Raw genomic sequence first — 18,473 nt, 5'->3', positions numbered from 1 at the left:
AATCTTATCTCAAAATGTAATTCACATGTCAAGGGAGGAACCTGGTGGGAGGTGATAGGATCATGGTGGCGGTTTCTTCCATGCTGTTCTCATGATAGTGAGGGAGTTCTCACTAGATCTGACAGTTTTAAAAGTGGCAGTTTCCCCTGTGCTCTCTCCCTTCCTGCTGCCATGTACAATGTACCTTGCTTCCCCTTCACCTCTGCCATGATTGTAAGTTTCCTGAAGCCTCCCCAGCCATGTGAAACTGAGAGTCAATTGGCCCTTTTTCTTTATAAATTATGCAGTCTCAGGTAGTATCTTTATGGCAGTGTGAAAATGGACTAATACACTTGTTCTTGTTTGTGTACACCTACAATAAATTTTCATGAAACAAAACCATCACCGAATGCCAATTTACTTCATTTTACAAACTAAACCTGTCTAATACAGTCTATGCTTCTCAGAATAACTTTTTCTTTTTAGCATCAATTTTTAATATTCAAGGCATTTTAAGGTATACTTGGGTAGTAAGAATTAAAGGGTAAGGAGACAGAAACTGAAAATTTAGCTAAGCAATTGATTTGCATGTTTCCTTAGCTGAACTCTCTAGAGAGGTTACTACTTGCCTTTTGATAGTTTTTTTTCCCTGTATCAGACAGTTAACAGAATCCTTACCCTGATAAACCTCACACTGAATATTTTTAGAAACAAGGTAATCAGAAAAAGTGTTTCTCAGTGAAATAAAACAAAAGATGAAGATGCTGAGATTAATCATACAGTAGTACAGATGTTGAAAAAAGAAATTAAAGAGTGGTATGAGATAACCTAATTTTTAAAGCATCAAATTTTTAATTTGATGTTAAACTCTTACTAACTTATTATCATATAGACATCAGCAAGTCTCAACTCTTTGGTCTCAGTTTGACTGAAAAAAAAAATCACTTCTCATGATTGGGTAGGAAATAGCAAAAAGACTAAAATACATAAATTAAAATGTTTTTATTGGTTTCTAGAATAATTAGGAATGTTCAGACTGATTTAATTATAAAATCCATACCAATCATTTTTTTAAAAAAACAATGGAATAAATTCTGGGAAGTGATTATGGATGTTTTTCAAAATTCTGTAAGAATATGTGTAGAAAAGAAAGACTAGCTGAAAGGAAGAAGCAGAGATATGAGACACATGTATTATTCCTTCTCTTTTTAGTTATTAGATTTTAATAACTGGTATTAATAAAAAACATTTTGTATTTTAATAATCAAAAATTTAATGTAGAGATATACATGACTATGTATGTCATATAATTAAAAACAAGCTAATAAATCAGATAATTAACATATCTCTAATTTTCATTCTAGATTTTATAATAAAACTATTAAAGCTGTATGAATTAAATGAATAGTAATAATCTTGGGAAAAGTAAATCAGGAGCCAGGATTCACAGAAACTTTTTTAGAAACCCCAGGAATGAAATTTAGGGTACAGCCATATATTAGTGTAGTGATTTAGTTTTTCTTCTGCTACACTTATATCATATACCAATTTAAAGATTTTTTTCTTGAAAATCTTGATGGCCTGAACTATCTGTCACAAAAAATACTATCATGAGTTCTGATTATATGATGTATATACAGGATTGAGTGGATAGAAGGTACTGTTCTCCTTCAATGGTTGTCTTGGGTATACTGGCCTTTAGCTCAGGTATTGGTAAGATGCTACATGAAGGTGTTCCTGGTGCAGGTGCTTACTGCTAATGTTCTTATTTTTAAACAAACTTACATACAATTATTCTAAAAGAGTCTGAGTTAAGTCTATTATCTCAGAACAAATGTGTCTACTTGCCAGATCACCTATGATACTCTTACACTGATTATTTTCCTTGAACATTGAAATTGAGTCATCAAGGATATACCCCTCATATCCAGCTCATAATTTATTATTCTGCTAACATAACTAACAAGGGGTAGAAGACATGACCAATAGAAAAATCTCCAAATGAAGTCTCATGAAAAGATCCTCAGAAAATTACACAACTGTATAAGAAATAGTGATTTTGAAAAGAAAGATTTTATTTTGCATTGGGGCCAAAGTATTATTAAGTCAACAGCAATGTTAGTGTGGCTTTTGGGTCTTCCACCCTGCTAATTTAATCTTTATTTCATAAGTGTGAGTATGAAGCTGCAGCTAGAAAAGAAAGAAAGAGGGGGAAAAGAGACAGAAAGGAAAAAGATGGAGATGAGAGGACAAACCAATCAGATTTGGAATTACCAGTCAGCAGAAGTTTAGGGGAAAAAAAATCATCAAGTGAAATCGTACATTTACTCTGAGAGAGTATTCTTTCACATTGCCTTCTAGGTGATCTCTGAGCTCCTCCAGCTTTCGATGGAGCTACATGTAAACATCAGAAAATGAATTGAAAAAGCAACTTGTTCTCTATTCGGTTTTCCTTTTTCCTTTTAAATATAAGATCACAGCATTATACATTTCTCACTGCCTTTGGCAAACATTTCAAAACTTCAAAGGTCTTTCTACAATGTAAGAATGCATGCTCAACAAACCCGTGACTAGGAAGTCAACATTTTATTTTGTTTAATTACAGCATCTCTTTTTCCCAAAGCATTAGAGAAAATATATACTATAACCATCCTTATAATCCCCTAGAGATTCTCTTTGATATTTTCTGTTTCGTAGAAATGTGGCATAAAGATATTTAAAGATTATGAAATTTGACTTTCTTTCCCAAACACACTTTTTAAGACTGCATCCATATTAATATAAACTGATTGAACTATAAAATGTATCTTTTGTTCTTAAACATATATATGTATATATATACTCATATTGTATATACACTTAAAATCAATAAACATACATTTATAACTTGAAGTTCTATATATCCAGAAGCCGAACTTGGAGATAACTGCACGCACACGCACTCGCACATACAATCCGGTTTACAGTACATAGTGCTACAGTTATGGATGCCATTTTTATTTTTATTTCACCTTCAGTAATTTTCAGTCATGTCATTCTGTACCTTCTCACTTGAATTTGAGTGATAATCCATAGTTTAAACCATAATGGATTTATCTTCCTTTAAAGACAAAGGTAAAATGATACCTCACAGATAGACAGTGAGGAATGCTACTGATATATCATCAGGATACATAAACTCACATTTTTCTGACTGAGTAATCTTAAATTGCCTATGTTTTGAAATAGGCATACAATTAACACTTCCCATCCCCTCTGCTTATCCTTGGTGAAATAACATTTTAATAAAATAGCTACCCACTATAAAGCAGTGTTAAAGAACAGAGAGGATGGCTCTTCTGGAATAAAAGACACAAACATACAAACACACCTTCATCCATGTGCACTCATGTGCATGTGCACAGACAAATAAATAAACAACAACAAAAAGGTAAAGCTAAGAAGGCAGAAGAGGCAAGGAGAGGAAAGAGTGCAGAAATCAGTATTTCATAAATTATTAAATGGAAATAAATTGGAGGTGTGCAAAATTTTGAAATGATTCAATATTAGGCCTCAAGGAAGTCATTAAATTTTAGGACATCCCAGTGTACTGAATTATCTAGCATTCTGATTAATTTAACAGTTACTATTGCTGTAAGGGCAAGTGGGATTGAGATATAAGAAAATGATTAATTTTGTGGTGATTTTTCTGCATATTTTTAGAATTCAGCAAATTTTCTAACTTGCATTTAAGGTGGCAGCATTAAAAGTGATCAGTTGGTGTTTCTTAAGAGTGATAATTAATTTACCTTTTCATTATGATTAAAGGTTTGAGTACTGAGTACCCAAGGCATATTGAACAAATAAATATTTAGCAACTAGCAAACAAGATGATCAAATTAGTAATCTTTCAATTATATATTAGCAGATTATATATACAAATGGGCAAACAATTAAGTATGTATCTGGTTCTGTTGATTGTTGTATCAGTTTTTTGAACTTTTAAAAAATAAAACAGAGGAGATTAAGAGGGCATAACTGCTATCAGCTGTATGTGAGCCCATTATACTACATGACATAAAATTCCTTTCTAATTCTTAAGATTATGTGTATTGAATACATATTGTTAACTCATAATTAACTTTTCTCTGAAATGAACTACAAATGGTAATGATACTAAAATAACATTCAAATTATTATTTTTTTTAAAGTTAAAGGGGAGATAATATTCTGAAAATAAATGTTAGTTCTCTGTGTAACAGGAACTTAACACACAGTCAGTGACATCAGTCAGAGGAACGGTTTATTCTAGAACCCCAAATTATAGGCACCTGTAATGAGGCAGTTGCCCTTTCTGTTGTTTGTGGTGCCATTCAAAGCTAATTATTTGGCAGCTTGCCTTCAGCTGGTTGCTCTATGTGTAGCTGAAACAAACAAACAAAAAATGACCCAACAGCCAATAAAAATATTAAAATTAAAAAAATGGGATGGTGAAAAATGGAAAAAGCCCCCTTCCTCCCACCACCCTCCAAAAAGGAAGAAGTGTAGGCTATAGACGAAATCTTGCCAAAAAATGTTAGAAACATATTTACTTTGAGGGATCCAACTCTACTAGCAACTCCTTTGCTTTCATCCGGCCGTCTAATTTGCTACAATGAGGGAAGATGGGTAAAAAAGACAGAATAAAGAAAAAGTGAACTTAAAAAATTTTCTATACATTAGTAAGTAATACATGCAAAAACATCAACTGACTCTGTGGTAGCTCTTAGGAGGCCAAGGAGTTAACTAACCCAGAGGCTGTATGACATGCTCTACAAATAGGCTGGTCCTTAGAATTCAGTCTTTGTTATGGCACTATCCCTGAGATGAGGAAATTGGCACTTACTTTTGGTTGGGGACTTCTGATGAAGCAGTATCTGGAGTAGTGTTACATTTGCATTTGGCTTACAAAAAACAAAGAATTACAAATATACCTATGTACTTTTCTCTCTTAGTGTTTTACTGTCTATCCCACTGTAATATCAGAAAACATAAATGGTATGACTAGAAACATGAATGTTCTGTAGGTGGAAAGATCAGTCTTGACAAGCATCATTCTTGATAGGTGACAGAATGAAGCTCCTCTGCTTGCTGACCCAAGCACTGAGGGTGTTCAGCTGTCACAGAGATTCCCAATTAAACAATTGTGCTGCCCAACCAGAAAATTTTAATGCCAGACCAATGTTAGATATACTTACTACCTCAAAGTTTTCTGTTATTTTAGTTGAATTTTCCTCTTGGAAAATTTCCTATCTTGGGTAAGATAGGGGAAATGAAAAGTAAAACTGCTTTTTAAAATAAGTCATTTCATATTACTATGTAAATAAGTAAGGGGAAGTTTCTAAACACAGTATTTTATTAGAGGAGGTACTTTTAAAATAAAGCTCTAATAAGAAGCAATGTTTTGGACAAAGAGGGAGGCAGTCAAAAAACAAAACAAAACAAAACAAAAAGGGCAGGGTGAAGAGCAAAGGGGACAGGAAGCTTCAGACCAAGTGGTTTTATGCTATGGATTCTGTACTTGCAGAATAAGGTCTCAATTCAGACCAGCAGAAGTAAAGTTAGCTGTAATGTTCCTTCTTGTTTTAGGAGATAGTAGAAGTATCAGTATGATGCCAAAAGTTCCCAGTTAAAGTCTTCAGGAAATAATAGAAACCTGAACATCCTACAAAATTTTATTTCCTGGAAGTAGGATACATATTGTCTTATCCCTTTTAAAAGAACTCTGATAGCATATGGAGATTGCTGAGGAATAATTAAATACTGAGATAATTGAATTTTCATTTCGAATAAAAGCATCTTGGTTGATAAGAGTTGCATCAACTTTTGGCGCTACTTGATATAAACAGGTTTTGCTTATTCTTCAGCATTAACTAAATGTTATGGACAAAAGATAATCACCAATTCTAACTCTTCTTAGTAGAACAGAATTGTCAAATTTAGAAACAGTAGATACTAATTAGAACATCAGCACTTATAAGAGAAGGGCTCCCCATGAAGTGAATTCAGAGTGAGTTCATAATATCTGCTCATCCTCTTGTGCTGTTTTCTTTGATTTCTGAGGTCTTTATATCAAAAGCTGCTTTCTATCTTAAATGCAGATTCACAGTATCTAGATTATAAAGGTAGAGTTGGTAGATTCCTATAAAATATAGTCTGATGCCTCATGCTGCTTTCTGAAGATTTTCAGAAACTGTGAAGATGTTCTGAATTTACACAGTAACAATATAGAAAACCATTTTCTATATTGTCTTTTATTTCTAGAAGGCTTAACATTACATTAAGCCCAGCAACATTAGGTATCTTTTTCAAGGTTACACTGGAAGTTGATGACAACTCTAGGAACAAAATCAACAGTCCCTAATTTCCAGTTTAAAGTAGCATTCCCTTAGCATGCCTGAAAATATAAGGGCTGGAAAAAAAACTGACGCTCATAAGAGAATGTATATGTATATGTAACTATGTCTGTCTGTCTCTCTCCATCTGCGGAAGAAATTTTACATTACTATATATATGGAAGACATTTTTCCTGTATGGTTTCAGTTCCAAATGCAAGTATAGAAACTTAAAGAATGAATTACAAGAAGAAAAAAAGACAGTTATCACTAAACTCTGAATGTAAAAAATAGATTCTAAGACTGATTTAAATAGACACTTTGGGAGCAAATAGCTTATCTAAGCTTGATATCAAATTTCTATAAATAAGCCTGTCTTTGAAACCAACATAAGTGGAAAACCTTAGAAAGCCAAGGTGTTTGAAGTCAGAAATGACTAAAATTCAAGTTTCACGAGAGGTGTTTTTTTTTTTTTTTTTTTGCGGCTTCTGAAACAATAATACCGAATATTAAAAAACTTCAGAAATAATTTGAAAAAGATGTCTATATACACTAGAATTTAAGAAATAGAGAAAAGTGAAATCAGTAGATTTAAAATCTAATGTCCTTATTTATTTCAGTCCTCCCTTAAACATCAGTTATCGTGGGGTGGTATAGATAAAAGAGATTCACAGCTAATTCAAATGCTTATTATTATTATTATTATTATTATTATTATTATTTATTTATTTATTTTTTTGAGATGGTATCTGGCTCTGTTGCCCAGGCTGGAGTATAGTAGCTCAATCTCGGCTCACTGCAACCTCTGCCTCCTGGGTTCAAGTGATTCTTCTGCCTCAGCCTCCGGAATAGCTGAGATTACAGGTGTGCTCCACTGAACCTGGCTAAATTTTGTATTTTTAGTAGAGACAGGGTTTCACCATGTTGACCAGGCTGGTTTCGAACTCCTGACCTCAGGTGATCCACCTGCCTCTGCTTCCCAAACTGCTGGGATTACGGGCGGTAGCCACCGCACCTGGCCAAATGCTTGATTATTATATTTTAGATAAGAATGTAAAAGAAATCACGAAAGATTAACATTCAGATAAGATGAATGCCTTTACTCTTCATGATAATCATAAAAGCCTCACATCATTACCTATTTTTATTAACACTTTTCTGAAGGTAAAACACTATCAGTAGCCAAGAGAGGTTAAACTGTAAATGTTTATATTGCTTGTACTATATAAATGAAGTTTGAGAATTGAATGTAAATAATTGTGAGGATTATGGAGTAAACTGAGATTATTCATTTATATTGATAATTAAAATTTAGTAGCAAAACAAAAAAGTCATCATTAATCATGAAGAAATCTTTTGACAACTATTTTACTGAGATTTTAAAAGATATTATACATGGGATCCAAAACACGTCAATCTTCTGTTTAGTCTCTTAACTAAAATGTATTTAACAAAGTATTCCTTAGAAACAGTCTGAGAATGTGGCACTGTATTACCTCTTTTGCAACATTCTGGGAATCTTTCCTTAGGGATTAATTACTGGGGAAAGTATCCTCAGGTATTAATTACCAGGACTTGACCTGTAGTAAAATGACTCTGACATTTGTATTTACCTTTTTCCAAGAATTTAGATTCTAATAATATCACGCAACAAAAGAAACTGCCTGGATCCTAAACTAATATGTGGTATTAATTCCCTTTGATTTAGCTCAATTTTCTAAAACTGAGCTCACTGTAAAACTATTTCTACCATTTAAAAAGTAGAGAACTCTCTAGCCCCACCCTCACTTCTCTTGCCAAAAATAAGTAATCGTAAATGTAGTATTTTTATTAAACCAAACATATATTTCATAGTTTAAAAATCAACTTAATATTAACTTTTAAAATAAAATACAAAACTTCAAAGAAATTTTAGGCTTATGATAACTGCATTAAGGTAGACTCACATATCACTGGGTGTATACATTTATATTTCTCTTTAGTTACAAGATGTTTGGTAAAAATTTTTTTAGAAAATGCATATTTTGCATGTTTCTTTTACTGATGTGGGAACCAAGGTCTGGGAAGGTTCAGTGGCTTTCTGAACACACGAATAATAATATGAAAGTACAGCTGGTATTACATTCTGACTCTCAGGTCTTTTAATTAAATTTAGTCTCTCACCTATGGAATGACGAATGTAGACCTTCTCCCCTTATCTCCGTAATATATTTTATATCAGTTTAGATTAAAATTACATGGATTAAACTAAGATTTCTGTTTGTTTGTCCTAAGGAGTTGGCCACTTTATTTTTAGATCTCATTATATCTTCAGAACTATTCTGAGACTAATATTTTTAACCTTATTATACCATATCATGGCTTTTTAAAAAAGTATGACTATCAATGAAAAGAAATAAAACATTTTTATTAGAAATTATCTTCCAACCAGTATCATTTAGTGTATATTGGTGCAGATATAGATTGTTTCTGGGAGCTATGATTTGCAGGAAGAGATTTTTTAAAAAAAAGTTTTGCTTAAGAGCTCAATATTTAAACAAATTCCTATAAATAACAAAGCACTTTTGGGATTTAGTTAATATTTTACTTTGCTATAATATTATATTATTCAGCCATTTCAATAGAACTGGTGCCTCATCACAAAACATTGTTTAATTTGTGATTTATTAAGATAAGGATAAAGGAAGGAAGAAATAAATGAAGTAAGAGAGGCAGTTAATATATAAGTGTGTCAAAGAAAAGTAATCACTAATGTGTTTCTGGAGGAAAGGAAATATGATTATAAAACTAAACTAATAAAAGGATAAAAAAAGATCCAGGAAAATTTGTAAAGAGTAAGAAAGAAGTGAGAAGTAAAAAATTAGAATCAAGGTGGTAAGTTGATCCTCCAAACCCCTCTGCCATATTTTTATCCTTAGGAAATCATCTTTTTTAAAGGTTTTGATTTCCAATAATATATTAACATTTATATTTATTTATATTTTATTATACATTTATAATTTTGATCTTGAAGTTCTATATAGTTTTGATTCCAAGATAGTATAATCTATACAAAATTAGACCTTTATATAAATTATTTCTTGTTCACTAACTGGAGAATAATTCAACTGATATTATTTTTTACCAATTTCTTATCTAAAAAGAAATTATAAAACCCATCTTTAATAAAAGAGTTATTATATGGGTTAAAATAAATATCCTTTAAGCAGCAAATTATATGTTCTTAATAATTTTTTATTATTTGTACATGAGACCAAAAAAAATTTATCTTTGAACTGTCATTGAAGCATGATATACCCAGGAGGCTTAAGAATAGAATGGCTTATCCTGGATGTAAAAATGCTATGGTATACAGGCATACCTCATTTTATTGTGCTTCACAGACAATTGTGTTTTTTATAAGTTCAAGGTTTGTTTGTGGAAACCCTGTGTCAATTAAGTCTATCGTCACCAATTTTCCAACAGCAAGTGCTCACTTCCTATCTCTGTGTCACATTTTGATAATTCTTCCAATATTTCAAACTTTTTACTATGATTATATTTGTTATGGTTGTCTATGACCAGTGATCTTTGATGTTACTTTTGTAATTGTTTTCAGGTACCACAAATGGTGCCATGTAAGATGGTGAACTTAATTGATAAATGTTGTGTGTGCCCTGACTGCTCCACAGACTGACCATTCCTTGCCTTTCTCCCTCTCTGCAGGCTCACTTCTCTATTCTCTGAGACATAACAATATTGAAATTAGGCCAATTAATAAACCTGCAATGGCCTCTAAGTGTTCAAGTAGAAGGAAGAGTTGCATGTCTATCACTTTAAATCAAAAGCAAGAAATGACTAAGGTTAGTAAGGAAGGCATGCTGAATGCTGACACAGCCAGAAAGCTAGGCTACTTGTGTCAAACAGCTGAGTTGTAAATGCAGAGGAAAAGCTCTAGAAGGAAATTTAAAGTGGTACACCAGTGAACATATGCATGAGAAGAAAGTGAAACAGCCTTATTGCTAATATGGAGAAAGTGTGACTGGATTGGCTAGAAGACCAAACCAGCCACAACTGCCCCTTAAGACAAAACCAAATCCAGAGCAAGGCTCTAACTTTTTTCAATTCTATGAAGGCTGAGTGAGATGAGGAACCTGCAAAAGAAAAGTTGGAAGCTAGCAGAGGTTAGCTCATGAGGTTTAAGAAAAGATGTCTCCATAACATAAGAACAAGGTGAAGCAGCAAGTGCTGATGTTAGAAGCTGCAGTGAGTTACCCAGAAAATCTAGCTAAAATCCTGATGAAAGTAGCTACACTAAACAACAGCTTTTCAATGTAGATAAAACAGCCTTATAAACATCTAGGATTTTCATTGCTAGAAAAGCAAAGTTAATGCCTGGCTTCATAGCTTCAAAGGATAGGCTGACTCTCTTGGTAGGGAATAATGCAGCTGCTGACTTTAAGTGGAAGCTGGTGATTACTGACCATTCTGGAAATCCTATGGCCTTTAAGAATCATGAACAATCTACCCTGCCTATGCTCTACAAATGGAACAAAAAGTCTGGATGACAGCACATCTTTTTGCAGCATGGTTTATTGAATGTGTTAAATCCACTGTTGAGGCCTACTGCTTAAACAAAAAGATTCCTTTCAAAATATAAGTATTCACTGACATTGTACCTAGTCATCCAAGAGTTCTGATTGGGATATACAAGGAGATAATGTTGTTTTCATGCCTGCTAATACAACATCCACACTGCAGCCTATAGATCAAAGAGTAGTTTCAATATTCAAGTGTTATTTAAAAAATAGATTTCATAAGACTATACAGTTGCCATATAGTAATTCCTATAATTGATCTGGGCAAAGTAAATTGAAAACCATCCAGAAAGAAATCATCATTCTAGATGCCATTTAGAACAGTTTTGGCTCATGGGAGGCCAGAATATCAACATTAATAAGCGTTGGGAAGAAGATGATTCATATGGATGTTTAGGAGTTGAAGACTTCAGTGAAGGAGAAATAACTGCAGATGTGGTAGAAATAGAAAAAGAATTCGAATTAGAAGGGGAGCCTGAAGATATGACTGAATTACTGTGATACTAATGATAAAACTTTCACTGATGACAAGTTGCTTATTATGAATAAGCAAAGAAAGGAGTTCCTTTAGATGAAAACTACTTCTAGTAAAGACGCTGTGAACATTGTTGGAATTACAACAAAGGATTTAGAATATTACATAAATAAACTTGATTAAGCAGCAGCAGAGTTTGAGAGGACGGACTCCAATTTTGAAGGAAGTTCTACTGTAGAAAAAATGAGTTCAAACATTGCATTCTATAGCAAAATATTTTGTGAAAGGAAGGGTCAATTGATGTGGCAAACTTATCTGATTTTAAGAAATTGCCACAGCCACACCAGCCTTCAGCAACCACTAACCTGATCCAACAGCCATCAGCATTGAGGCCAGACCCTCTACCAGCAAAAAGACTATGATTTCCTGAAGGTTCAGATGATTGTAATAATTGTTTAGAACTAAAGTATTTTTTAATTAAGATATGTATAGTGTTTTTTTTTTAGACATAATGATTTTCACATTTAATAGACTACGGATAGGGATACCGAAAAATTTGTGTGACTCACTTTATTGCAATGTTTGCTTTATTGCGGTGGTCTGGAACCGAACCTGCAATATCTCCAAGGTATGCCTGTAAATATATGTATAAACAACTCTAGTTGGCTTTATTAAGTTTTGCTACAAATTTGAAAAATAGACCCAAGGACATATGTGTAATTACCAGATCTTATCTAAAAAAATACACAAAAACCAAACAAATATGTATATTTTCCTGGTTTTAGAAATAATGTATATTGTGAAATAACCTACAATTCTATTCCTACACTGTTCTGTTTACTAATTCTTTTAACTACACATTGTAGTTTTAGGATTTTTCTCATGTCATTAAATACTGTTAATGAGATTATTTTTAAGGTTATAGAATAATATATGTGTGTACTATTAATACAAGTTATTTTTCATACACCTTAAACTTATTTCTAATTTTTCACTAATGTGAATAATGCTATAATAAAAATTCCTGTACAGAGTTTGAGATGGCCTCTTTAATAATAACTTTGGATACATTTCTAGAGACAAGATGATTGGTTAAAACATAACTTTTTTTTTTTTGAGATGGAGTCTTGCTCCCAGGTTGGAGTACAATGGCTCAATCTCAGCTCACTGCAACCTCCACCTCCTGGGTTCAAGTGATTCTCCAGCTTCAGCCTCCCAAGTAGCTGGGATTACAGGTGCCTGCCACCATAACCAGCTAATTTTTGTATTTTTAGTAGAGATGGAGGTTTCACCTGGTTGGCCGGGCTGGTCTCGAACTCCTGACCTCAGCTGATCCGGCCACCTCGGCCTCTTGAAGTGTTGGGATTACAGGTGTGAGCCACTGTGTCCAACCAAAACGTCACATTTTAAGGTCCTGCCTCTCTCTATATATACGTACGCTATACAGTACATACATTTCTGTATATACTTTATAAGCAAACAACACATGTATAGGACACGTGTATGAAAGGTTATACAAATTTATTGCTTGAAAGGTTATATTCCTATTAGTGTGAATAGAAATATTCATGTCATTGATCATTACAGTACTAATGATTATAATTTTTAAATAGTTACCAATTTGATTGCAAAATTTGTGTTGTTTTAAATTTTTAGTAGATTTCTAGTGAGAGCGTACTTCCTGTCAACATATTTCTGTGCTGCATGTATTTATTTTATTAAATGACTATACCTGCCTTTTACTCATCCTTTTTTTTCCCCCTACTGGATTAGAAGAATTCTTTGAGGTTGTCAATCCTGATCTGGTAGATTTCTTGTAAATATTTTACTTTCACATAATTGCCACTATAAGGTCTTTAAGAACAGGGTTAAAATGTCTATTCATTGCTGTAACCCCAATAGCTAATACAGTATTTCACACATAATACGCATTAAAAAATATTCAGTGAAATATTCACTGTGTTTTCTCTTTAACAAAAGTAGAATGAGTAGGGAGAACAGATAATCCTGAAATTTTGAGTCAGAAAATATCTAATTTTAGAATATGTTTCATTTTAACATATGAAGAATCTCTATATACTCTTTATTAAAGTCAAAATGGGATATTAAATATATCTAAATCATGCCTATGTCTAATAAATTCTGTTGCTGAAATAATGATGAGACCGCTTATATTTTTGGGGCTGTTTTACACAAAATATTTCCCAAACAAAAAACAGTTGAATCAAAGCTATTTAATTACACTGAAAACTAGTATTCTTAATTTCACAATTTCTTGTATTTCAACATTTCACTTTCCTATCTTCTTATAACTTAAACAAAACTAGAGTGGATATCAAGATAAATCAATATTTCAATTAACAGAGACAAGTTTTACCTAAATGTAAATGATCTTAAGTGAAATTAGAATATTTTCAGTTAATAATCTCATTTTATACACTAGAACAGAATGCAAAAGATACAATAAGTAAATGCAAATTATTATATATTAAATGGAGATTAATAAAATATCAGAGGGAGAAGGGTTTAAAAGAGTATTTTTTAGTTAATACTGGAACTATTTCAAAAGAACAGAATTATAAGCTTACAAGACTTTAGAGGTTATTTAATATCTTGATGTAACAAATAACAGAAACTGAGGTCAACTAGTCCTCATAGTTTCATTTATTTATTTATTTATTATTTTTGAGACAGAGTCTTGCTTTGTCACCCAGGCTGGAGTGCAGTGGCATCACCAGAGCTCACTGCAGCCTTAACCTCCTGGGCTCAAGTGATTCTCCTGAGTAGCTGGGACTACAGGCACATACCACCATGCCCAGCTAATTTAAAAAATTTTTTCTGTAGAGATGGGGTCTCACTATGTTGCCCAGACTGGTCCTGAACTCCTGGGCTCAAGTGATTCTCCCACCTTGGCCTCCCAAAGTACTGGGATTATAGGCATGAGCTACTGTGCCTGGCCTTCATAAAGTTATAATATGGGAGACTAGGGTTGGTACTCAATACATTGTGCCTTGTAGTGTAATACTTTTACAGGCTCAAGCTTGTTAGCTTTTCAAAAGACTTTGGGTTTATAGTTTTTAAGTGTCTGCCAGTAAATCAGTCAAATGCAAATGCTAAAAACTGCTTCTTCTAATATATCATTAAATACATAAAGATGAAAAATAATCAATTCCTGGTACCCATGTAACATATAGAAATAATAAGCCTAAAAGTTCTGCATATACTTCCAATAAAAGTAGAAACAACAGAAGTTACTGAGTTTGATTAAGAGATGGCTCCAAAACCTTAAACTTCTGAAAGATTATCTACAGCATTGCTTTTAAAACTAGAAAATAAGAAACAACAAAAACATTTGAAATAGTGGTTGGTGAAAAAACTGTCCCATCTATCAATTAGAATATCAAACAATTCAAATAATGTTGTAGAAGACAACTTACAACATGTAAAGATGTTCATGACATAGAAAGATGCTCATATTACTAAGTAAACATGACAGGTTAAAACGCTATAGACAATTTAATAATAGTGGCTAATGTTTAATGAGTACTTATATTTCAATCATTGTGCTAAGTGATTTATATAGATTTTAAACTTAAATTCTTAAGACAACCCTATGAAGCAAACAGTATCATGATTTTTCATTTTATAGATGAGATAATTAAGGTTATAGAGGTGAAGTAACTTTCTGAAAGCCACACATCTATTAAGTGATTAATCACTAGGCCTGTCAGACTCCAGAAACTGAGCTCTTAATCACTGCCTTTTTGTTATAAGATATTTAAATGCAGAGAAAAATATAAGAGAATGATATGTAGCAAAATTTTAACAGTGGTTATTTATAAAGGGTATTTTATGAGAACTTTTTAATGTGAGTTTTAAAATTTTTTTCCAAATGAGTATGTATATTTTTTTAAACAAAAAGAAACTATACCAAAACTATACCACTTACAGTCTGTCTTAGCTATAAAATGTTAATTCTATAGCTAGCAATTTTTGATTTGCTATATCTTCTCAGGTATCAAATTTCATTTGCAAGTTTAGACTTCAGAGTGGCAATTATACATTTCATAGTTGTTACATTTAGCTTCAGTAATAAACATAGTTCTGTGACCATTAAATAATTAGAAAGAGATAGGGAAATTACATTTTCAGTTATCATTATAATGATAATTATAATGAAAAAAGAGAAACTGATGTAAAATCCTACATACACAGGAGAATATCACAGGAAAACAACTGAAAATAAGTTATAAACCAAAAATAGCTAAAATGCATTATTATGTAATTTTAGTTTCATCAAAATATTAAATTATTTCCCATACTGGGTGGTACCTTTCTCATTAGAAAAGGGTGTAAGAGAATCATTTTTTATATGAAGTCTCAAAATTCTGGTTTGCTAACAAATGAGAAGAAATCTCCAAACAAATATGTTATAAAGTAAGAGAAATTAGGTAACAGTGAATTAGGGCAGAAATCAGTTACTCAAATGTCCATTGCACTCAGGCATTTAATGTAAGTGAGTAAAATAGTCTGGAGGGTCTAAAGAATATTAGCTGAGTATTGATACACTGTATTATGTCAATGGTGGGCCAGCAATGTTGATCTGACTTTTTAGAAAATACTGACAATGTGTATTTTTATTTGAACTTTCCCACATCTTAAGTGTTCCAAACTGATTTCAAAAATGAGCTATCCCCAATTATATACTCAATAGATTATCTGCCAACAACTAGGTTATTTCTTACAAGAGGGGTTTGTATGTTATCTATCAGTAGACAGAACATCCTGGGGAAAATTAGTTATTATCCAAGTGCAGAAGTAATACCACACTGAAAGTGAATGGAGTTAGCTGGGAATTATAATTTCTGGTCTGAAATCTTCGAAAGATTTCATGAAGCCTCTCATTTGGAATGAGAGAGGTGTAAGTGTTCCCTGCCCCAGGGATCACAGAGGAAGGTACTGGTAGTCATTTACATAAAAGATCAAATCTCTTGGACTGAGAATACCACTGTAATACTGATTCTATGGATAATATATATTAAAAAAAGGATTCAATAGCCATCATTTTGACTCAGAATATTTTCAAGAAACAGAGGCCAGTTTGCTCATTTGATTTTATCAATGGTTCTTTAAGTGTGGTCCATAAACCCATGAGGGTCCTGGAAACCCTTTCAGGGCTCCACAAAGTCAAAATTATTTTACTAATAGTACTAAGATATTATTTGTCTTTTTTTGCTATGTGGACATTTGCATTGATGGTACAAAATCAATGGTGGATTGACATCTTAGTATAAATCAAGGCAGTAGATCCAAGTAGTATGAATAATCACTGTTCTATTCACTGCCACGTACTATTTTTCTTTTTAAAAAAGCTAGTTTCATATATTGTCCTCAATGACATAGTAAATTTAATATTTACTATGTCCTCAATGTAATATTTGCATTTACATGATTAATTATAATATTACATGACAATATTATTAATACATGTCAAATTTACTATTTAATATTAAAAATAAATTAATTAAAACTTGGTCCTTAAATGTGACAAAATGGGAAGTATGAATAAAATGCTTCTGCATACCAAAGGACGGTGGGTGTCTCAAAGAAAAGAACTTACACAATTGTTTGAGTTGTAAGCTGAATAGCTAGTTTTTAAACAGAATACCATTTTTACTTGAAAGAATGAAATAACTAATAAATTATTATTCACATTTAGATGTTTGGAATACATTTATACCAAACAAAGCCATTTCAATTCAAGAAAAACTATTGGTTGCTTTTTTGCCAGGGATACTATTTCTAGCTTCTTTTCTTTCTTTCTTTTTTTTTTTGAGACAGACTCTTGTTCTGTCGCCCAGGCTGGAGTGCAGTGGCACAATCTTGGCTCACTGCAACCTCCACCTTCCAAGTTCAAGTGATTCTCATGCCTCAGCCTCCCAAATAGCTAGGACTACAGGCACACATCACCACACCCAGCTATTTTTGCATTTTTAGTAGAGACAGGGTTTTCCTATGTTGGCCATGCTGGTCTCAAACTCCTGACCTCAAGTGATCTGTCTACTTTGGCCTCCCAAAGTGCTACAATTACAGGTGTGAGCCACTGTCTCTGGCCCAATTTCTAGCTTCTAAGCATAAATTAGAACTGTAGAAAATGTCTATGTGTCACTATGAGCTTAAGTGCTTCTGATACATCACAGGCGTTTTAGATGAACTTGGTGGTTATGTTAATGAAGGTAATTTTTTGATATAACAAAATATGTCAACTTTTGGAAGAATTTATACTTTCCAAATGACCAATATATATATTCCAAAATCATGCCTGGGTAAAAGATCCATTCAAAGTGCAAGACAGACAATGGATTATAATGTATGAGTATGGAACGGTCCTAGCCAGGGTTTTAGATTCCACATTTCAACTCACCTTTATTAAACTAACAATTGTAAATTTTTGGTATGGTCTCAAAGAATATTCTCAATTATAAAAAAATGTGAACAAAATAGTCCTATTTTTCTAACTATATATCTGTAGGAGGCTTGATTTATTTATTCATATTCTTCAACCAAAACAATGTATTACAACAGACTGAATACAAAAGCAAATGTGAAAATCCAGCTATTTTCTATTAAGTGAGATATTAATATATATTTTTAAAATGTAAAACAATGCTGTTATTTTCAGATTTTTTGTTTTAGAAAATATGTTTTTTCATAAAAATATGTTATGTTAACATGTAAAGGCTTTACTATTATTATTTTAAACAAATAAATAAGTAAATATTCAAAAACATCTCAGTTTTATTTCACCCACATAAACAGAAGTAATTTGGGGTCCTGAGACCAGTACGTTTGAGAACTGCTGGATCTAACTAATAATGCTGAGTACATTATTGTTCAATACCCACTAGATGAGGTAAACTTTCACAAAAGAAAACATGTTTTTTGCTCCGAGAATGTATTTTTGATCTCACTAATTCATTGGTTTCCAATCTTTTTGTTGTATGTTGAATGTACATGTAGAATCTATTTCTATAATGTCATTAACAGCTGAAAAGATTGATATACCAATGTTGATATAATTTCAGCAAA

The 18,473-nt window shown here is 32.4% G+C and overlaps 1 protein-coding gene across 21 annotated transcripts in view; it reads right to left on the bottom strand.

Annotated features, from left to right (window-relative positions):
• Window positions 1-18,473, bottom strand: part of GPHN (gephyrin) — a 689,448-nt gene that overhangs the window by 204,386 nt on the left and 466,589 nt on the right. For 14 of the 21 annotated variants that reach the window (XM_064374964.1, XM_064374968.1, XM_012438041.3 and 11 more), the window contains one exon: window positions 4,551-4,607. The exons of 5 other annotated variants lie outside the window; for them this stretch is intronic. In XM_064374964.1, the coding sequence (XP_064231034.1) occupies window positions 4,551-4,607 (57 nt within the window). Of the gene's footprint in view, window positions 1-2,301; window positions 2,374-4,550; window positions 4,608-18,473 lie in introns of all 21 variants that reach the window. 2 more of the 21 variants (XM_064374967.1, XM_064374956.1) reach the window with 1 other exon arrangement.

Source organism: Aotus nancymaae, unplaced genomic scaffold, assembly GCF_030222135.1.
Source record: "Aotus nancymaae isolate 86718 unplaced genomic scaffold, 86718_ANA_hifiasm-v0.15.2.pri h1tg000011l, whole genome shotgun sequence".
Taxonomy (NCBI): Eukaryota; Metazoa; Chordata; class Mammalia; order Primates; family Aotidae; genus Aotus; species Aotus nancymaae.
Note: the sequence above shows the minus strand (reverse complement) of the source record. Positions and strands in the feature narration are given on the sequence as shown.